The 23,348-nt window shown below is 41.4% G+C and overlaps 1 protein-coding gene and 2 pseudogenes across 3 annotated transcripts in view; all 3 read left to right on the top strand.

Moving 5' to 3' along the window:
• Positions 1-23,348, top strand: part of FANCM (FA complementation group M) — an 82,147-nt gene that overhangs the window by 25,314 nt on the left and 33,485 nt on the right. Inside the window, exons 7-11 of the mRNA XM_079776012.1 lie at positions 116-241; positions 778-858; positions 4,094-4,278; positions 13,508-13,714; positions 18,342-18,555. Of these exons, the coding sequence (XP_079632138.1) occupies positions 116-241; positions 778-858; positions 4,094-4,278; positions 13,508-13,714; positions 18,342-18,555 (813 nt within the window). The remainder of the gene's footprint in view (positions 1-115; positions 242-777; positions 859-4,093; positions 4,279-13,507; positions 13,715-18,341; positions 18,556-23,348) is intronic.
• LOC307102896 (large ribosomal subunit protein eL33-like) lies at positions 14,693-15,091 on the top strand (annotated as a pseudogene). The gene has a single exon. The product of its transcript is annotated as a large ribosomal subunit protein eL33-like (transcript).
• Positions 15,146-16,701, top strand: LOC307102900 (small ribosomal subunit protein eS1-like; annotated as a pseudogene). The gene is made up of 2 exons: positions 15,146-15,299; positions 15,571-16,701. The product of its transcript is annotated as a small ribosomal subunit protein eS1-like (transcript).

The following is a 23,348-nucleotide window of genomic DNA, read 5'->3' as shown; positions in this document are numbered from 1 at the left end:
TTAAATTTGAAAAACTTGCTTTTATTGCTAAAGATTAATTTTTTAAATACATAATAAGTGATTAATTTTGCTATTAAGTTTACTTACTGGGAAAACCTTTTCTTAATTTCTGAAGGAATGACTCGGGTGAAAAATGAACTTAACCGAAATGAGGACTTCATGAAACTCTATAACCATCTAGAGTGCATGTTTGCACATTCACGTAGTACTTCAGCAAGTGGCATTTCTACTATCGAGAAAGGTCTGGATTTTCTTTTAAAATTGTATATTGTTTCCTCTTCATCAAGGTTAATTTTGAAATTTTGCTTCATTGCTCCACATATCTATAGTTATATTTTGGTAGCAGTAGACCTACCAAATGATAGAAGTTGGATAAGTAGAAAAAATAGATACTAAATAAAATACAAAAAAAGGAATAACTCAGGATAAATATACAAGCAGTATATATATATATAATAGGAGTTAATAGTTGTTACTGGTAGTGAAAAAATTCTTAGAACTACCAAAAACTGATTTATAGCTAAACTAAATATTTATTTTTTCCCTTCTACATTGTTGCTGATTCCTATTTTAGATTCTCTCTCAGAATGAAATTTTCATAAAAATTCAAAGTTTATTTTACAGTAAGACTTGTGTGCTATCCAGATGCTACTGAGTCTTTAAAGTTTTAACAAATCCATTTTGAAAAGGATAATTAAAATACATTGATGTAATTGAATATGGAGAAATACAGAAATATTATTTTGATATTGTTTTGTGTTGTTTTACATTTTGCAGGAGAAAAAGAATTTTTCTATAGTCATCCAAAATTAAAGAAATTAGAAGAAATTGTAGTTGAACACTTCAAGTCATGGAATGGTATGTCATATTTAATAACCTGACATTAGTTTGTGCTAACATTTCTTATGGAATAGGTGGTCTTTTAATTTCTCTGGATAATGAATATAAAAAAGCTCTGAAATTTTGGGAGGGTAGGTGAGAATATTAAGAATAATACTCTAAGGTATGTGAAGAATAACCCTGAGTCAGGGGCAGTATAAGTGAAATACTAAAACAATATATAATATGATGGTAAGGAAAAGTGAACTAGGTAAGGAGATAGAGTCATGAAGGAGGCTGTTTTATATAGAGTGTTAGAGAAAGCCCTTCTGTAGGGTGATGTTTGAGCTGTTACCTGATGGAAGTGAGGGAGCAAGCTCTGTGGATTTCTCAGACAGAATTATGCCAGGCAGAGAGTAGCAGATTCAAAGACGCTGCGGCAGTAAGGTGTGTGGTATAATTAAGGATCAATAAACAAACCAATTTGGCTGGAGTATTGAAATGAAGGTACAATTGGTATTAGGAGGAGGTTGGAAAAGTAGCCAGGCGCAGACGTCAGGCTTGTATGCCAAGTCAATATTTCAGACTCTATTCTATGAATGTGTGTACTTTGTGAAACCATTACAGAGGCATTTAGAGCAGCAGAATGACATGATCTCACATTTTTAAAAGATCACTCTGGTAGTTTTATGGAAAATAGACATTGACCAGTTAGGAGGCTTTTGCAATAGTCTAAGATGATAGCAGATGATGGTGGCTTGTACCAAGGTAATAGAGGTGGAGGTGCTCAGAAATGGTCATAGATTCTAGATATATTTTGAAGTTGGAGCCAACAGTATTTGTTGATGGATTGGACATAGGGTATAAGGAAAAAAAGGAATCATAGTGGCGGGGGGTGGATAAGCAAACTTGTTAGGATGCTTCTGAGACATCTAAATAGAGATGTGTAGGCATTGGATAAGTGAATCTGGGTCTCAGGAGAATAGCCTGGGCTATTTTTATCTGTTTACACTTACATGAATAAATTTTGGAGTCATCAGCATAAAGGCTGTATTTAAAGTTTCAGGAATGGATATGATGACATAACCAGGAATACAGTTTAGAGATAAGAGAGGGTCCAGAATGTAGTCCTGAAGAGTAACTATAGTTAGAGTTCATATGAAAAAAAGCCACAAAGAAGATTGAGAAACCAGACAACTAGAGTGTCAGACAAGCTGAGAGAAGACACTGTTTCAGTAGGAAGGAGTGGCTTGTGTTAACTACCGCTGAGAGGTATGGTCAAATAAACCAAAAAGTGTCCATTGAATTTGGCAATATGAAAGTTATTGATGACTTTAGTACAGGAGCTTCAGTGGAATGAAGACAAAGGCAGGCTGCAACCAGTTGAAGGAGATAGGTGTTGCATTGAAATAGCTATTGGCAATGGGTGCCTTTTTCTGTCAACGTTATCAAGACTATTGGCAACACTTAAATAAGGTCTGTAAATTAGATAGTAATAATGTGTCAGAGTTAATTTTCTAATTTTCATGGTTTATTGTCTTTACATAAAATAATATCCTTGTTTGTAGAATTTACACACTGAAGCATTAGGTGGTGATGAGCTATCATGTCAGCAACTTGACTCTCCAATTTCCAGGGGGCAGGGGAGGGGGTGTTAAACACTACTTGTGTTAGTCTTGCAACTTCATTGTAGTTTGAAATTATTTCAAAATAAAAATTATCTTCGATAAAGAGAAAGAAAGAAAGTAGCTACTGGTCAGAGGTTGGTCAGATATAGAGGCTTGATGCTATGGTGAGTCAAAGGAGCATATGTAGAATAATTTTCCTTGTAACAGGTGCTGCTTCTTTTTCTATATGTATTGTGAATTAACTTTATATGTATTAAGTCATTTAATCATTAGGGTTGTTATGAAAACTAAATGAGTTAACACATAAAATGCTTAGTATAGTTTCTGGCACACACATGATGATTAATATAATATAACTCATGGAAGAAAGAAGGATTGTCAAAGTCTCACGAAAGTGTAAAAACAAAGGAAAACTAATAATAACTACAGAAAGCCCTACACGACTTGCAATTATTAACCAACTAGAGGCCCAGTGCACGAATTCGTGCACAGGTGGGGTCCCTTGGCCTGGCTGGCAATTGGGGCCAATTGGGGGGGTCGGCTAGGGGGAGGGACCGCAGGAGGTTGGCCGGCCACGGGAGGTTGGCTGTGGGAGCACACTGACCACCAGGGGACAGCTCCTGCATTGAGCGTCTGCCTCCTGGTGGTCAGTGCATGTCATAGTGACCAGTCGACTGATCATTTGGTCATTCGGTCGCTTAGACTTTTATATATAGACTAGAGGCCTGATGCACGAAATTTGTGCAAGAGTAGGCCTTCCTTCTCCTGGCTGCTGGCACCGGCTTCCCTTTGGCACCCGAGACCTGGGCTTCTCTCCGGCCACCAGCAGGCACCCGGGACCCGGGCTTCTCTCCGGCCACCAGCAGGCACCCAGGACCCGGGCTTCTCTCCGGCCACCAGCAGGCACCCAGGACCTGGGCTTCCCTTGCAGCCCCGGTCTAATTAGCATATTACGCTTTTATTATTATAGATTGCTCTGTGCAAGTCCACATACTTTATATTTACCAGTTCATTTAATCATCACCTCAGTCCATTGTAGATACCTGAAGAAACTAAAGCTTATAAAGAGATAAGTACCATGGCCACACATCACCCACAGAGGAAGTGGCCCAGCCTCAAAAATCCTGTTCTTCTTCGTGCAATCTATTGCCTCCTAAGCACAGAGACATTGGAGGAGCTTTATGATTAACTGTAGGGTATATTTTGCAGTTACTGGAAAATTTGAAAGTACCATAGAATTGGGGACAGAATGCCATGGCCTGGTTTAGGACAGTGCCTTTAGTGAAAGAAAGGAAAGGGAAGATTTACAAAATCAGTGGGAACTTGATACTCCTGTACTTCTGATGTAGAAGGTAAAGGGGAATAACAGGTATCATGCATGAAATGAAGGATTGGTCAAAAGTGATTCAGGTCATTTTTATTTGATTTGTTTAGGATTATATTTTATGTCAGCTAACGAAAGATTAGGAGCCAAGGTTATTAAAATTATTAGGAAAGGTAGGAAAACCAGCAAAGGTTTAAGATATCTTTTTTATTTTTTCAAAGAATTATCATTTATTAGTATATAGTTTCAGGCTTGTCTTTTGAACTAGTTCTTATCTATGTGCTTTTTAAAACGTTGTAATTAAATCTTTTTTGTTGTTTAGCTCAAAACACATCTGAAAAGAAATGTGACAAGACCCGAGTTATGATCTTCTCTTCATTTCGAGATAGTGTTCAAGAAATTGCAGAAATGCTTTTACGGCATCAGCCAGTTATTAGAGCAATGACTTTTGTTGGCCATGCCTCAGGGAAAAGCATGAAGGGTTTTACCCAGAAAGAGCAACTGGAGGTAATTATTTTTGGAGATGATGAAAATAAAAATAAAATTTATTAGCTTTACACATGCTTTTTTGTTTTAACTTATGGGTTAGTTATCTACTTTTTATAAAGATAATTTTGTAGTAAATATTTTTAAAGGCAAAAAAAGTGTGTGTGTGTTTTTTTTTTTTTTTTTTAAGTAATGTAAAGTGTAATAGTTCAGCAGAAAGGCTGGGGGATCATACTACCTGGGTTGGAATCCTGGCTCTTCCACTTACGTTTTCTTATTTCCTGTGCCTAAGTTTTCTTTATATGTAAATATAGTTAATAGAGTTGTAAACATTCAATGAAATTGTACTGTAGAGCCTTCAATTAATGTTTCATTTATTTTAAGTCATTTTAGTTATTTATTCTAAACAGTTATCTCTTTATTTCTGTTATTTAAAAATCTTACCGTATGCTCTGAGTAAGAAGTCATAAGTTTTCTAAGTACCGTGATATGTGTTTTGGGGAGAAATTTTGGACTATTGACTTTTATAAAATGTACACTGGTTTTTGTAGATTAGCTATAGGTCATCTCACTGACAATTAAGTATGTCTTTAATGTAGAGTCATCACTGTACTCAGAAGAGTCTGTTTAAGCTGTCTGGATCTGGTGGGACTAACTTTTTCTGAGTCCGAATATAGTACCTTTCCCTATCTCGTCTGATTATAAGTACTTTAAAGGGTTCAGATATCTAGTGGGTGATTATTACTAATCTTAACATTTATATGTAAATGAAAAATAAAATGGATTTTTACTTAGGGGATCAGCCTTTTGAAATCAATACCCATAGTACCCAACCTGGTCTCTGGACAATTTTATTATTATTTAGTGTCATTATTTCTTGAGTTTGTCAGGTACCATAAAAAACCTTATTGATTTTATTGACTTTGTCCTTTATTCACTATGTCAATAGTATTTTTATGTATGCCAGAGTAACCTTTTCACTACTCCTTATATAATTGCTTTCATAATAGCACTTTTGTTCTGAAATAAGCTTTATGTAAATAGTTGTAATTAAATTATTCATTGATTTAGAAATAGGCAATTGAAGTCAGAGAGGAAGTGGAGGGGCAGATACTCTTTAGGGCCTTCTAGGATATTCCCATCTTAATGACATTGGGTTTTACTCAGTGAGATGGGAAAAAGCTCTTGGAGGCTTTGGAACAGAGAACGGTCATGGCCTGATTTGTATTCTAAAATAATCACAGGTCTGCTGTCTTGATAAACTATAAGGGGCTAAGGGTAGAAACAGGAAGACAGATTGGAAGACATTGCAATAACTGAATCTAAAGATGATGGTGGCTTGTACAAGGGTGGTAGCAGGAAAGATTTTGAGAAATGTTTGGATTCTGGATATATTTTGAAGGTCAAGCTGACTGGATTTAGTTGATAAATTAGAGTGATATGTGGGATAAAGGAGTGTGAAGGCTGATTCCAAGGTTTATGGCCTGAGCAACTAAAATAGGTAAAACTGCAGGACAAGCAGGTTTTGGAGAGAATATCAGGAGCTTGGTTTTTGACAAGTTAACTTTGGCATGACTATGAGATTAGTGATTTTCAGACTATCAAAACTGATGGAGGATCAGTTGATTTCTTCTCAATAGTCACAAACAGCCCTAGCTGGTTTTGCTCAGTGGATAGAGTGTCAGCCTGCAGACTTGAGGTTCCCAGGTTGGATTCCAGTCAAGGGCACATGCCCAGGTTGTGGGCTCGATCCCCAGTAGGGGGTGTGCAGAAGGCAGCTGATCAGTGATTCTCTCTTATCATTGATGCTTCTAACTATCTCTCTCCCTCTCCCTTCCTCTCTAAAATCAATAAAAATACATTTAAAAGAAAAAAATATTAGTTACAAATACTTTTTTTTTTTTACAATAAATGTGAATTACTTTAAAAGTAAAATTAGAGTTAACAAATTCTAACTGTCGAACTTCTAAACCCTTACTTTTAATTTTTGTACTTCTTGTTGGCCAGTAATAAACAGTTTGTGAACTGGAACCAGTAATATACAGTTCATAGACTATTGAGAAGCAGTGTTTTAAACATCAACTACTTGATGTTGAATAAACAATTGAATATATACATCTTGTTTCATGGGCTCAAGAGTTGGGAATCATCATCACATAAATTAGACTGGATGATTGAATGGAGATAGAGAAGATGTCCAAAGACTGAGCCACGGGGTACTTCATTATTATGAACTAGAGGCCCGGTGCACAACTTTCATGTACTGCGGGGGTAGAGGGGGTCCCTCAGCCCGGCCTGTGCCCTCGCAGTCTGGGACCCCTCAGGGGATGTCTACCTGCTACGGAGCTGGGAGAGGCTCCTGCCACCCCCGCTGCGCTTGCCAGCCGTGAGCCCAGCTTCTGGCTGAGCGGCGCCCCCCCGTGGGAGTGCACTGACCACCAGGAGGCAGCTCCTGCATTGAGTGTCTGCCTCTGGTGGTCAGTGCGCATCATAGCGACTGGTCGTTCCACCGTTCGGTCGATTTGCATATTAGCCTTTTATTATGTAAGACTAGAGGCCCGATGCACGAAGATTCATGCAAGAATGGGCCTTTCTTCCCCTGGCTGCTGGCACTGACTTCGCTCCGGCTGGAGCTGCCTTTGTGCCTTTGCTCCGGCCTGGAGCTGCCTTTCTGCCTTCCCACACTGCCCAGAGGCCTGGAGTGGCTGGGGCGGAGCTGAACACTTGTGTCGTCGCCATGGTGATAACACAAGCGTCCCGCCCCGCCCCCAGCCACTCCACGCCTGTGTTTGCAAATTAACCCGCCATCTTTGTTGGGTTAATTTGCATACTCACTCCTGATTGGCTGGTGGGCATCACAAAGGTATGGTCAATTTGCATCTTTCTCTTTTATTAGTGTAGATAAGATATTGAATGTGAACTATAAATGAAAACTAAAATTTAAAAAAGAACCAAATAAAATTTTAGATCTGAAAATTTTTAAATATATATATATTTTTAATTCTCACCTTAGGATGTATTTAAAATTGATTTTTAGAGAGAGAAACATCCATGTGGCAGAGAAATACCAGTAGGCTACCTCTGCACCTGCTGACCCACCGGGACCTAACCTAAACCTATGTATGTGCCCTAACCTAGAATCCAACAGAAAATCCTTTGGTGTACAGATTGAGACTCCAACCAATTGAGCTACCTGGCCAAGGCATATCTGAAAAAAAAATTTTTAATGTACCTCCAGGCCCTGGTCAGTGTGGATCAGTAGTTAGAGTGTCCTCCCACGTACCAAAGGGTCATGGGTTCGATTCTAGGTGAGGGCACATACACAGGTTGTGGGTTCCATCCCTGTCGGATTGCTTGGGCAACTGATCAATGTTTCTCTTTCTCTTTCCCTCTCCCTTCCTCTCTCTCTAGAATAAATGAAAAAAACATATCCTTAGAGAAGGACTTAAAAAGAAAAAAAATGCTGATTTGGTTCAGTGGATAGTGCTTCTGCAGGTGGACTAAAGGGTACCAGGTAGGATTCCGATCACGGGCACATACCTGGCTTGCAGGCACAATCCAGGGCCCTGGTCGGGGATTCAGTAAGAGGCAACCAATTGATGTCTCTCACATTAGTTTCTGTCTTTCTCCCTCCCTTCCACTCTCTGTAAAAAAAAATTCAATGCAAAAATGTCCTCATAACCAAAACAAACAAACAAACAAACAAACACCCATCCCCAGGGTGATTATTGAAAGAGCATATAAAGTATTTGTTGAATGAACAGGAAGGGATGGGACTTCACTTTCTAACTATTTTAGCAACTCTGCAAGCCAGAGGGTTTATTTTTCATTTTAATTTTTATTGATTGACTAGAGGCCTGGTGCATGAATTCATGCACGGGTGGGGTCCCTCGGCCTGGCTGGCAATTGGGGCCATTCAGGCCAGCTGGCCCGGGGGAGAGACTGTGGGAGGCTGTGGGAGCGCACTGACCACCAGGGGGTAGCTCCTGTGTTGAGCATCTGCCCCCTGGTGGTCAGTACACATCATAGCGACTGGTCATTCGGTAACGAGTTATAATTGTCACTTAGGCTTTTATATATATGGACTAGAGGCCTGGTGCACGAAATTTGTGCACGGGGGGGGGGGGTTGTCCCTCAGCCCAGCTTGCACCCTCTCCAATCTGAGACCTCTTGAGGGCAGTCGGAAATCCCTCTCACAATCCAGGACTGCTGGCTCCCAACTGCTCGCCTACCTGCCTTCCTGATTGCCCCTTTCTGCTTCTGCTTGCCAGCCAGATCACCCCCTAACCACTCCCGTACCAGCCTGATTGATGCCTAACTGCTCCCCTGCCAGCCTGTTTGCTCCTAACTGTCCTCCCCTGCAGGCCTGGTCACCCCTAACTGCTCTCACCTGCAGGCCTGGTCCCCCACAACTGCCCTCCCCTGCAGGCCTGGGTCCCCCCCAACTGCCCTTCCCTGCAGGCCCGGTCACCCCCAACTTCCCTCCTCTGCCAGCCTGGTCACCCCTAACTGCTCTCCCCTGCAGGCTTGATCGCCCCCAACTGCCCTCCCTTGCAGGCCTGGTCCCTCCCAACTGCCCTCCCCTGCTGTGGCCATCTCGTGGTAGCCATCTTGTGTCCACATGGGGGCAGGATCTTTGACCACATGTGGAAAGCCATCTTGTGTGTTGGAGTGATGGTCAATCTGCATATTACTCCTTTATTAGATAGGATAGAGGCCTGGTGCATGGGTGGGGCCAGCTGGTTTGCCCTGAATGGTGTCCCGGATCAGAGTGGGGGTTCCCTTGGGGCATGGGGCGGCCTGGGTGAGGGGCCTGTGTTGTTTTGCAGGCCGGCCATGCCCCCTGGCGACCCAAACGGAGGCCTGGTATCTGGGATTTATTTATCTTCTACAATTGAAACTTTGTAGCCTGGAGCGGAGGCCAAGCAGGCCAGGGCAGGCGGAAAGCTTGGCTTCCTCCATTGCCGGGGGCAACCCTATCCTCCTGCTCTCTCCAGCTCCGTGGCTGCCGCCATTTATGTTGGGATTTATTTATCTTCTATAATTGAAACTTTGTAGCCTTGAGTGGAGGCCTGGGCCCGCCAGAGTGTGTGGAAAGCTTGGCTTCCTTCATCGCCAGGGAAACCCAAGCCTCCCTCCTGCTCTCTGTGGCCGCAGCCATCTTGGTTGGGGTTAATTTGCATACTCGTTCCTGATTGGCTGGTGGACGTGGCTCATGGGCGTGGCTGGTGGGTGTAGTGGAGTGATGGTTAATTTGCATATTACTCTTTTATTAGATAGGATAATAGCAATGATTATGATTCCATAGGGAACCAGAATAAGTCCTAGTGAAATAGGAGAAAGACCAGGAGAATGTGGTATTCTGGGACCAAGTGAGGAGGAGGAGGAGGAGGAGGATTATATGTGTAAATGCTGCTAATAGGTCATATAAAATGATAACTGGGAATTGAATTAAGAGATGAGAAGGCAAACCAGCTTGAAAAGGATAATTTTATTGGAATGGTGGAGATAAGCCAGCATTGAGAAGAGCTGGAGATAGCAACTATACAAGTCTTTCAAGGAATTTTGCCATAAAGGAGAGCAAAGATGGAAGTGATTTTCTGTTTATGTTGGGTTATGTAGCAGTATGCTTGTATCCTGATAGGAATGATCAGTTGAGAAAGAAAAATTGATGATAGAGCAGAGAGAAGAGTATGGAATGACCTTTGAGTACTAGTAGATGAGGGAAAGGGACAGGATCTAGTACAAAATCCTAGGTATGGACCTCAGTTAAGAGCACGGATAGTTTACCCAAAACAATAGGGGTGAAGGTAGACATATAGGCACAGGTATTGGAGGATGGATAGATATGGCAGTGATACCTTATGGAAGATCTTTTTCCCTTTTTAAAAAAAATTTTTGTTAATCCTCACCTAAGGGTATTTTTCCATTGATTTTTTAAAAATATGTTTTTATTTATTTCAGAGAGGAAGGGAGAGGAAGAGAGAGATAGAAACATCAATGATGAGAGGGAGTCATTGATTGGCTTCCTCCTGCACATTGTACTGAGCCTGCAACCCATGCATGTGCCCCTGACCAGAATTGAACCTGGGACCCTTTGGTCCGTAGGCCAACACTCTATGCACCGAGCCAAATCGGCTAGGGCTTTCCATTGATTTTTGAAGTGGAAGGAAGGGGGAGAAACACAGAGAGAAAAACATTGATGTAGGAAAAACACATCAATTGGCTGCAACCTGCAAGCTCCAGGACCAGGGTCGGGGATCAAGCCTGCAACCAAGGTACATGCCCTTGACTGGAATTGAACCTGGGACCCTTCAGTCTGAGGGCTGACATTCTATCCACTGAGCCAAACCAGCTAGGGCTCTTTTTCTTTTTTAAATATGTTTTTATTGATTTTAGAGAGAGAGAAAAACATCGATCAGTTGCATGCCCCCCACTGGGGATCAAACCTGAAACCTGGACATGTCTCCTGACCTGGAACCGAACTGGCGACCTTTAGTGCATAGGATGGGATGCCTGACCAACTGAGCCACACTGGTCAGGGCTGGAAGATCTTTTTTTTTTTTTTTTTTTAATTAAATATATTTTATTGATTTCAGAGAGGAAGAGAAGGGAGAGGTAGTTTTTGCAGTGTCATCAGCTTAGAGTGAAGATGTGGAGGAAATGTTGAAAGTTTGATGAGAGAGAAAATAGGAAACAGTTATTCAGGGAATGCGGAGAGTGAATGGATTAGGAAAATATGAAACGATTTTCAGATAACACCAGGGGCCCATTCAAGGTGAGAGATTGAGTTATTGTGAAATCAGTAAGCATGGTACTTCGTTTTTCTGCAGCCACATTCAACTGCAGGCTACAGGCTCAGACTGTGGAAAGTAAGGCTGTACCCAGTGTTCGAGTTTAGCCAGAGGAATATGGAGTGAGAGAGAAGGAAGAGAGTAGAATTTAAACTAGGTTAAAGGGTAAGCAGTGAAAAATAATAGGACCAGTAGATTATAAATCCTGGTGCAAGTTATTTAATTAATCACTATTCCTTTGTCTGATTAATTTAATAATTTCTGATTCCTATTTATTTTTCAAACTCTAGCCAAAGCAATATCAATCCTAGGCATATAAACAAGTTAGTTTATATGTGTTTACTAAAAATGAAGTTGTTTGATATTATTTATTAACTAGAGGCCTGGTGCACGAAATTCGTGCACAGTGGGCGGGTGGGGGGTGGTGGTATCCCTGAGCCCAGCCTGCACACTCTCCAATCTGGGACCCCTTGTGGGATGTCCCACTGCCTGTTTAGGCCTGATCCCACCGGGCAGTCGGACATTCCTCTCATAATCCAGGACTGCTGGTTCCCAACTGCTCGCCTGCCTGCCTGCCTGATTGCCACTAACCGCTTCTGCCTGCCAGCCTGATCACCCCCTAACCACTCCCCTACCAGCCTGATCGGTGCCTAACTACTCCCCTGCCCGCCCGATTGCCCCTAACTGCCCTCCATGCAGGACTGTCACCCCCAACTGCCCTCCCCTGCAGGCTTGGTTGCCCCCAACTGCCCTCCCCTTTAGGCCTGGTCCCCCCCAAGTGCCCTTCCCTGCAGGCCTGGCCGCCCCCAACTGCCCTCCCCTGCTGGCCCAGTCACCCCTAACTGCCCTCCCGTGCAGGCCTGATTGCCCCCAACTGCCCTCCCTTGCAGGCCTGGTCCCTCCCAATTGCCCTCCCCTGCTGGTCATCTTGTGGCGGCCATCTTCTGTCTACATGGGGGTGGTGATCTTTGACCACATCGGGGCAGCCATCTTGTGTGTTGGAGTGATGGTCAATTTGCATATTACTCTTTTATTAGATAGGATTTATTAACTAGTTATATTATAGAAGACTATTAAAGAGATGTAAAAAATAATTTGACAACATTTACAGTTATGTTTTGTGTTGGCATATTCTGCTATCCCTCACTGGAATCTACCTAATAAAAGAGGAACATGCTAATTGACTGTACCTTTGCGATGCCCACCAGCCAATCAGGAGTGAGTATGCAAATTAACCCAACAAAGATATGGTGAACATGCTAATTGACTGTACCTTTGCGATGCCCACCAGCCAATCAGGAGTGAGTATGCAAATTAACCCAACAAAGATATGGTGGGTTAATTTGCAAACACAGGCGTGGAGTGGCTGGGGGCAGGGTGGGACACTTGCATCGTCGCTATGGCGACAACACAGGCATTTCACACCACCCCAGCCGCTCCAGGCCTCTGGGCAGCATGGGAAGGCAGAAAGGCGGCTCTGGGCCAGAGTGGAAAGGCGGCTCTGGCCAGAGCGAAGGTGCTGCTGGCAGCCAGGGGAAGGAAGACCCATTCTTGCATGAATCTTTGTGCATCGGGCTTCTAGTAAGAGTATAAAAGGTAAGGTATGAATTTGTTGATGTAAGAACGTCCAAACTTGTAGAGAATTTTTATTTGAGCCAAACTGACGACAGTGCCGGGAAGTAAGATTTCAAGTACTTTGGAAGATTAGAGTTTCTCAGTTTCTTTTTGACATTTGGAGTTAAGGAGGGAACAGTTAGGAAGATTAAATTAAGGTGGGAGATAATGAGGTAGGAGATTGGATTATAGGATAGTTAGGATTATGTGCTCTCTTGAGGGGTCCAAAAAGAAACATTTCATAGGTGTGTTAACCTAGATGCACAAAAGCAATGGGCAGGGCTTGCTTAAGGCAAAGTTAACCTGTTACTAAAGAAGTTATAGGCCTGGGGCCAGACTGCCTACCCTGACCTGCCCCGTTAGGAATTTATGATCACATCACCCCTGTGAGGTTACTTTGGATTAGAATTTTTACAGCACTCCTTTTTCATTCACAAATTCTAGAAGTAATAAAACATTTTTACTTTAGATACACTTAATAGTAATTTAGGTCTAGGATATGACAAATAGCAGTAACTGCTCTGGACCATTTACCTGTCCTATGCCCCTTTTAGTGATGCTAAAAAGTAATATATGGAATTTTCTGTTCATGTGTAAATTGTTAGCAGACCCTTTTGGAATCACAACCATAATTAAATCAAAGAAATCAAGACAGCCTTTTGCATTTTACCACAAGTTTTTCTGGCTTATATTGCCATTTTGCTACTTTTCCTATTCAGTAGTATCCTGGATGCTAATTTTTATTCTCATTTTGCCATTTTGAGGCAAGTGGAAAAAGTTTATTTTGACCTACAATTCTTTTATGTTTGCATCTAATTATTTTTAAATCATTTTTATTTTAGGTAGTGAAACAGTTTCGTAGTGGTGGTTATAATACATTGGTTTCTACTTGTGTTGGTGAAGAAGGTTTGGATATAGGAGAAGTTGATCTGATAGTATGTTTTGATGCCCAGAAGAGCCCAATCCGTCTTATACAACGAATGGGGAGGACTGGCCGTAAACGTCAAGGCAGGATTGTTGTTATCCTTGCTGAAGGACGAGAAGAACGTGTAAGTAGACTTTTGGAAACATGATTTGTAAATGAAATTTGAGAAATACAGCCTAAATACAAATATCAATCTGTTAAGATTGAAAGTCCAGACAACTTGTAAGTAATTGGTCTATTTCTCCCCCCTTTGTATTACATTCTGACTGTTCTTTATTTCTAATTAATAGAACTTTCGACTGGATTCAGTTTTTTAAATTTTTATCCATATAAATAAACACTTTTACTTTAGTATTAATTTAAACACCTAGATGCAAAAATCAATATGTATTACTTTGTTTTACTATCCCCTGTGCTTCTAAGGCCTGTTTTTTATGTTTATCTTACTAACTACAATGAGCTGAGAATGGTTTTATATTTTAAAGAGTTTCTTAAATCAACCAACCAACCAACCAACCAACCAACCAGTGAACAAGAATATGCACCAGAAATAGTATGTGACCTAAACTATTTGCTGTTTGGCTCTTTATGGAGAACTTTGCTGGTGCCTATTCTAAGTGATAAGGGACTTTAGTTACATTTATACTTTGCTACAATCTTGGGTGACAGGCCTTCCTAAATACGATGCTGTATATAATAATATTTTGTGTTTTTAAAAAAATATTTTTGTTGATTTCAGAGAGAAAGGGACAGGGAGAGAGAGAAACATCATTGATGAGAGAATCATTGATCGGCTGCTTCCTGCACAACCCCCACTGGAGACAGAGCCCGCAACCCCGGGCATGTGCCCTTCATGGGAATCGAGCCCAGGACCCTCTATCCACTGAGCCAAGCCAGCTAGGGCTGTTTTGTGTCTGTTACACTAAAGTATTAACTAACTTTTGTGACAGTGGGACTATTTTTGTGGCCAGAAATATAGTTTCACATTAAAGACTTTTTCATTAATTTTGTTAGTTTTTAAAATTTGATTTTAAATGTTCAGTAACCTTTAAAAATCATCCTGAACCGCTTTCCCACCATCTTGGACCCTGTGGAGGCCTGCTGGGAACAGGGTTTCTATAAGGACAAATATGTCTGGAAGGCTGTGGTCCAAGGCCATTTTTGCTGGCGATAAGTGGGGTCTCCGGCACCAGCCGGAGCACACAGCTCTTCTTAAAACTGAAGGTGTTTATCCTCAAGATGAAACAGAATTCTTTCTAGGCAAGAGATGTGCTTATGTGTACAAAGCAAAGAACAACACAGTGACTCCTGGTGGCAAACCAAACAAAACCAGAGTAACTGGGGAAAGGTAACTCGTGCTCATGGAAACAGTGGCATGGTTTGTGCTAAATTCCGAAGCAACCTTCCTGCTAAAGCCATTGGACACAGAATCCATGTAATGCTGTACCCCTCAAGGACTTAAACTTACTGAAAATAAATAAAATGGATTTGTTTTCCTGTGTTTTGGTTTAAAAAATAAATAATCCTGAACCCCTTTGACTCTCTGAGCAGCACCATGGCAATTGGCAAGAACAAGCACTTTATGAAGGGCAGCAAAAAGGGAGCCAGGAAAAAAGTGCTTGATCCATTTTCTGAGAAAGATTGGTATGATGTGAAAGCACCAGCTATGTTCAATATAAGACATATTGGAACCTGGCCGAGGTGGATCAGTGATTGAGCGTTGACCTATGAATCAGGAGGTCACAGTTCGATTCCCTGTCAGGGCACATGCCCAGGTTGAGGGCTTGATCCTCAGTTGTCAAATTCAAGACCATAGACATCTGTTCTCTAAGTACTTAAGTGGATCAGTGTGGGGCGTGCAGGAGGCAGCCGATCAATGATTCTCTCTCATCATTGATGTTTCTATCTCTCCCTTTCCCTTCCTCTCTGAAGTCAATAAAAATATATTTTAAAAAAAAGGAAATATTGGAAACACACTAGTCACAAGAACTCAAGGAACCAAAATCATATCTGATGGTCTCAAGAGTCATGTTTTTGAAGTGAGCCTAGCTAATTTGCAGAATGATGAAGTTGCATTTAAAAAATTCAAGCTAATTACTGAGGATGTTCAGTGAAAAAATGCTGATTAATTTCCATGGCATAGGTCTTACATATGATAAAATATGCTCTATGCTAAAAAAAATGGTAGACCATGATTGAAGCTCACATTGATGTCAGAAGAACCAATGATTATTTGCTTCATCTTTTCTGTGTTTATTTAAAAAATGCAACAATCAGATTCACAAGGCATTATGCTCAGCATCAACAGGTCTGTCAAATCCGGAAGAAGATGATGGAAATCATGACCTGAGAGGTGCAGATAAATGACTTGAAAGAAGTGGTCAATAAACTGATTCCAGATAGCATTGGAAAAAACATAGAAAAGGCTTGTCAATCTATTTATCTACTCCATGATGTCTTTGCTAGTAATGTCAAAATGCTGGAGAAGCCCAAGTTTGAGTTGAGAAAACCCATGGAGGTCCCTGGTGAAGTTAGCAGTTCTGAAAAAGCTACTGGGGATGAGACAGGTGCTAAAGTTGAATGAGCTGATGGATATGAGCCCAGTCTAAGAATCTGTTTAAAATTCAGACATTTAATGGTGACAAATAAAAATCCTATGTGTGATTTACAAAAAAAGCATCCTGGCCCTAGCCAGTTTGGCTCAGTGGATAGAGCGTCAGCCTGAGGACTGAAGGGTTCTGGGTTTGATTCCGGTCAAGGGCACATGCCTAGGTTTCGGGCTTGATCTCCAGTGGAAAGTGTGCAGGAGGCAGCTGATTAATGGTTCACTCTCATCATTGATGTTTCTGTTTCTCTCTCCCTCTCCCTTCCTCTCTGAAATCAATAAAACACACACACACACACACACACACACACACACACACATTTTTTTATAAAAATGCATCTTGTATAATGAGCTTTTCCCCAATATTTTTCATGTGACTACAGCATATTCTTGTATAGCATTTTATCTATGATATGATCCCAATAAATGATATGTCTTGCAGCTTATACAATGAGTAGAATGAATTTGTATTATCAATGAGCGGAATTGGATTTTAGCTAATTGTATTACCTCCGGCAAATCATTTAATACCTGAATAGAAAGGTTTTTTAATGAGCGTCAGCCTGAGGACTGAAGGGTTCTGGGTTTGATTCCGGTCAAGGGCACATGCCTAGGTTTCGGGCTTGATCTCCAGTGGAAAGTGTGCAGGAGGCAGCTGATTAATGGTTCACTCTCATCATTGATGTTTCTGTTTCTCTCTCCCTCTCCCTTCCTCTCTGAAATCAATAAAACACACACACACACACACACACACACACACACATTTTTTTATAAAAATGCATCTTGTATAATGAGCTTTTCCCCAATATTTTTCATGTGACTACAGCATATTCTTGTATAGCATTTTATCTATGATATGATCCCAATAAATGATATGTCTTGCAGCTTATACAATGAGTAGAATGAATTTGTATTATCAATGAGCGGAATTGGATTTTAGCTAATTGTATTACCTCCGGCAAATCATTTAATACCTGAATAGAAAGGTTTTTTAATCTGTAAAATAGTCATAATGGCTCATATTTAATGAGCACCTACTCTGTGCAGTATTCTGAGAGCTTCAGATGCATTATCTTATTTAAGGGGAATAATGGTTTTCTTGTTGTATACAAGTAAAGAAAACAGAAGAAGCTGAAATAAAGGAATCATATATTTTTTAAAAGGCCCTGGCCAGTTTGCTCAGTGGTCAGAGTGTCGGCCTATGGACTGATGGGTTGTGGATTTAATTCCTGGTCAAGTTAAGGGACCTGGTTGCAGGTTCCCTAGCCCTAGTAGGGGCGCGTGCAGGAGGCAGCCAGTCGATGTGTCTCTCTCAATGTTTCTCTTTTTCCCTCTCCCCCTCTCCTCCTTCCCTTCCACTTTCTCTGGAAATAAATGGAAAACAAATATCCTCAGTGAGGATAAAAAATAAATTTTAAAAAAGCAATTTACACTTATATATAAACTAGAGGCCTGGTGGACGAAATTAGTGCACGGGGGTGGAGTGTGTGTCCCACAGCCCAGCCTGCACCCTCTCCAATCTGGGACATCCCTCTCACAATCCAAGACTGCTGACTCCCAACCACTCACCTGCCTGCCAGTCTGAATGCCCATAACCGCTTCTGCCTGCCAGCCTGATAACCCCCTAACCACTCCCCTGCCAGCCTGATCGACGCCTAACTGCTCCCCTGCTGGCCCGATTGCCCCCAACTGCCCTCCCCTGCAGGCCTGGTCCCCCCCCCCCCCCAACTGGCCTTCCCTGCAGGCTTGGTCCCTCCCAACTGCCCTCCCCTGCAGGCCATCTTGTGGCAGCCATCTTGTGTCCACATGGGGGTGGCCATCTTGTGTGTTGGAGTGATGGTCAATTTGCATATTACCTCTTTATTATATAGGATATGAGCCTTATTCAGAAACAGCAAGATACTAAATAAAATATAAATTTCCTTTGTGCAATATAGTTACTAAGGTTGGATTTATAATAGTTTTGATATGATTTTCATCAAGAGTTAATTGAACAGGTTTCAAATTCAAGACAACAGATATTCTATTCTCTAAGTATTTAAGTAGATCAGAATTTTGCTGCTTAGAATAAACCCAAACTAATATAATAATTGCTTCTAATGGCTGGTTATTATAGAAATGTAATTTGACATGTGTTTTTTTTCAGACTTATAATCAAAGTCAATCCAACAAAAGAAGTATTTATAAAGCTATTTCAGGTAACAGGCAGGTCCTTCATTTTTATCAAGCAAGTCCACGAATGGTTCCTGATGGAATCAATCCAGAATTACATAAAATGTTCATCACACATGGTGTCTATGAACCAGAGAAGCCTTCTCGGAACTTGCAGCGAAAGTCATCTATTGTTTCCTATAAGAACGGTAAATAAAAAATTTTGCATTTTAAACATACATAGTTTTCCTTTTGTTAGTTAGCAGATTATATATTCATATATTTTTTATTTGAGAAACTCAACATACATTCTAGGATGTTAAGGGTGTTCTCTTTGGAAAGGATGTGTGGTAAAGAGGCTTTGGCAGTACAGAGTGATTGAAACTCAGTGCTGGGAAAATTAAAAATATCCTACCAACCCAGATAATCTTCTTTACAGAGTGTAGAAAAGAAAAAAAAAACAGTTTTATTTTGAATAAGCATTAAATCAGTTATGATATGCATTATAGGCCAAACACCAAGATTAATAGAAAGACAGAAAGAAATTCTACCCTGTTCATTCCCTGAGACACTTAAAATCCTTTACATACATATTCTCAAGACAGTAACATGTCCTCATATAAGAGGCGAGCACTGCCTGGCCAGTCTGGCTCAGTGGTTGAGCATGGACCCATGAACCAAGAAGTCACCAGATTAGATTGATTCTGTTAGGCACATGCCCCAGTTGTGGGCTCAGTCCCCAGAAGGGGGCATGCAGGAGATGTTTCTATCTCTCTATCCCTCTTCCTTCCTCTCCCAAAAACATCTTTTAAAAAAGAGGAGAGCACTATTTGCTATACATTCTTTCATACTTCATCCCAAATTCATCTGGTAATAGAGGTAGCCATTTGTGTTGCTAGTTGGCTTTATACAAAGAAATAATAAAACTTATCTCTATGACAACAGATGGTGACAACTCAGAGAAAGGTGCCTAAGCTAAACTCCCGTGCTAACTGGGAGACAGGGACAATATCTTTCTTGATATTTACATTTTAAAGAGACAGCTCCTAGACCCTTAAGTATAACATTTCTGGCCTTGGCTCCTGTGGTTCCGTTGGTTGGGCATCATCCCGGCACTGAAAAGTTCCCAGTTGCTCCATTGAGCAGGAGGCAGCTGATCTGTTTCTCTCCTTCTTACTTCCTCTCTCTCTCTTAAAAAAAAAAATCAATAGAAATATTTTTAAAAAGAAAAAGATAAACATTTCTGGTTGAAAAGCTGGCTAGAGGCTTGCTTAGCCTTTACAAAGATTCACATATATACCAAAGGGTTGAAGAAATGATTTACAAACATTAGGTGTCTCTGGAATTGCTCTAAAAAAGGGAGAGAGTGGTTTTTCCCCTTTCTGTAAAGGAGAAAGTTTTTTTTTTTTCCTTTCAAAATTGTGAAGTTAGACCAAGTTATTGGTGATACTGAGTCAGTGAAAAACATACTTTGTCTGGTCTCAGGTAGCTTAGTTAGTAATGACAGTGTTGCTAGCCTAAAAACTGCAGAGATTTTGGTGATATCAAGAAAATACCTTGAAATATTAGCACTATGACAAAATGAGAAGCTAAAAAGGTTTTCTTTTGAATTTTAATCTTTAAAGAGGCTTTTAAGGAATCATAAAATTATGTAATTTTAAAATTTGGAAGGAACCTTGGGGGTCATTTGTTCCAGTTACCTGTCAAAGTAGGAATGCTTTCTGCAACCTTCTTGTTAAATGAATATTCAGCCTCAACTTGAATATCTGTGTTAAAGGAAATTGTATTTTAATCCTCACCCGAGGATATTTTTTTCCATTTACTTATTTATTTTTTTTAGAGAGAGAGGAAGTGAGGTGAGGAGGCGGGGAGAGAGAGAGAGAAACGTCGATGTGAGAGACACATTGATTGGCTGCCTCATGCACTCACCACGCACCCCGACCAGGGCCAGGGATGGAGCCTGCAACCAAGTTACGTGCCCTTGATCAGGAATTGAACCCTCGGCCCTTAAGTCCTTGGTTGAATGCTCTACCAACTGAACCAAACCGGCTAGGGCTGTATTTTTAATTTTTATTATTTTTTTTAATGAGGGTTCATTCCATTGTTGAACAGCCCTAAATAGAAGAAAGTTCCTTATGTTGAAAAATCTGTCTTTGTACCTTGTTCACATTGATTTAGTTTTGTCTTCTAGATACAAAGAATAGTTAGGATCCTTGGTTTACCTATGTAGCAATAGTTTATGTATTTGAAAATAGTACCTCTCAAGGTTTTCAAACCATGATGTTTTTAGGGCCTTTCCTTCCTAGTCACCTGCTTTGGATTCACTTAAATTTTTTAATGTTCTTTCCCTTAATCAATGTTTTTTGGATATGCCTATTAAACCTAATATAAATCCACTTAGCAGGAATATATTAGTCATTTTGCAAGACTTTGCCAAATTTTTAAAAAAATATATATTTTATTGATTTTTTACAGAGAGGAAGGGAAAGGGAGAGTCAGAAACATCAACGAGAGAGAAACATCAATCAGCTGCCTCCGGCACACCCCCCACTGGGGATGTTCCCGCAACCAAGGTACATGCCCCTGTTCGTAATCGAACCTGGGACCCTTGAGTCCGCAGGCCGACGCTCCATCCACTGAGCCAAACCGGTTAGGGCCTTTGCCAAATTTTTTATTCAAATGAAAAGATGGTATGTATTTTGAATTCTCTTGAACTTATTAAACTAATAATAGCATCAAAACTTGATTAGGTTGGCATAACTTATTCTTGTATTTTTATAAATGTTAATTAACTGTATGTTTAAAATTGTCTCTAAAATGCTACTTGGAATGGATGGCAAATTTTGTTAGTAACATTTTTTTTCTAATATTTTTAAATTTTATTTTTAATGATTAGAGAGAGGAAGAGAGAGAAACATAGATTGTTGTTCCACTTATTTGTGTATTCATTCATTGATTCTTGTATGTGCCCTGACTGGGGATCAAACCTACAACCTTGGCATATTGGGATGACATTCCAACCAAATTTTTTTTTTTTTAGTGTAAACTGGGTTGGTTGTTTTTATTTACCGTATTTTCCGGCGTATAAGACAACTTTTTAACCCAGGAAAATCTTCTATATGCCCAGTCGTCTTATACGCCGGAAAATATGGTATTTAAAATTTTTTTTATTATGCATTGGTTTTGGATGTACAGCTTAGTGGTTAGACAATCCTCTCTAATAAAATGGTAATATGCAAATTAACCATCACTCCGCTACATAAGCCATGCCCACCAGCCAAGCCACGCCCACCAGCCAATCAGGGCGAGTATGCAAATTAACCCCAATCCAAGATGGCTACAGCCACAGTGAGCAAGGTTTCCCAGGTAACAGAGCAAGCCAAGCTTTCCATAGCCATTGCAGGCCTAAGCCTCCACTCAAGCTACAAAGTTTCAATTATAGAAGGTAAACAAATTCAAACAAATGGCAGCAGAATGGAGCTTGAGAGAGCAGGCCAGGGTTGCCGGCGGCAACAGGGGAAGCAAAGCTTTCCGCACACCCTGGCCGGGCTCACCCGCTTAAGGCTACAAAGTTTCAATTGTAGAAGGTGAATTAACTGCCACAGAGATGGCTGCCGCCCTGGAGGGAGCAGCAGGCTTGGCTCCGCTCCAGGCTACAAAGTTTCAATTGTAGAAGGAAAATAAATTCCAGATACCAGGGCCTCCCCTTGGGTTGCCAAGGGGCGTGGCCAGCCTGCAAACCACCACAGGCCCCTCGCTCAGGCTGCCCCACACCCCAAGGGAACCCCCACCCTTATCTGTGACACCCTTCAGGGCAAACCAGCTGGCCCCCACCTGTGCACCAGGCCTCTATCCTATCTAATAAAAGAGTAATATACAGATTGGTCATCACTGCAACACACAATATAGCTGCCCCCATGTGGTTAAAGATCCTGCTCCCATGTGGACACAAGATGGCCACCACAAGATGGCCAGCAGAAGAGGGCAGTTGGGAGGCACCCGGCCTGCAAGGGAGGGCAGTTGAGAGGGACCAGGCTTGCAAGGGAGGGCAGTTGGAGGTGATCAACCCTGCAGGAGAGGGCAGTTAGGGGTGACCAGGCCGGCAGAGGAGGGAAGTTGGGGGCAAACAGGCTGGCAGCAGAGTGGTTAGGGGGTGATCAGGCTGGCAGGCAGAAGCGGTTACAGGCATTCAGGCAGGCAGGCAGGTGAGTGGTTGGGAGTCAGCAGTCTTGGATTGTGAGAGGGATGTCCCAGATTAGAGAGGGTACAGGCTGGGCTGAGCGACAACCCCCCGCCGTGCATGAATTTCGTGCACCGGGCTTCTAGTCTATATATATAAAAGCCTAAACAACCAAACGACTGGTCAACTGGTCGCTATGATGCACTCTGACCACCAGGGAGCAGACACTCAACACAGGAGCTGCCCTCTGGTGGTCAGTGCGCTCCTACAGTGGTAGCACCGCTCAGTTGACCGACGGGCGCCAGATGCTGGGCTCACAGCTGGCGAGCGCAGCTGCAGAGGCGCAAGCCTCTCCCGCCTCCACGGTAGCTACCAAGTGGCAGCAGCAGCAGGTGCAGTGGGTATCAGGCCAAAACCAGCAGTCTGACATCCCCCAAGGGGTCCTGGATTGCAAGAGGACAAAGGCCAGGCCGAGGGACCCCACCAGTGCATGAATCCGTGCACCAGGCTTCTAGTCATATATATTAGTAAAATTCTAATACCTGTCATTTTTTGAAAATTGAGATATTAGCTTATGTTCATTTTTCTGTACTTTTTCCCCATTTTCCCTGAGTTTTCAAGTGTTAGTGATTCATCTTGCCAAGATTGTATGTATAAATGTATTGTCCTACCTATTAGTATATAATTCATGTGGTCTTAGAGGAATTTATTTAAAGTGACTAGGAAAGTTGAATACCTTCCTATTTCAAAAGTCTTAGAGGTTCAGATTGTTAGATCTAAAAGGGACCTGAGAGAGCACTTATGTCAAACCCCTTATTTTAT

Source organism: Cnephaeus nilssonii, assembly GCF_951640355.1.
Source record: "Cnephaeus nilssonii genome assembly, chromosome: 1".
Classification (NCBI taxonomy): Eukaryota; Metazoa; Chordata; class Mammalia; order Chiroptera; family Vespertilionidae; genus Cnephaeus; species Cnephaeus nilssonii.
This window is presented reverse-complemented; position numbering and strand designations above follow the sequence as displayed.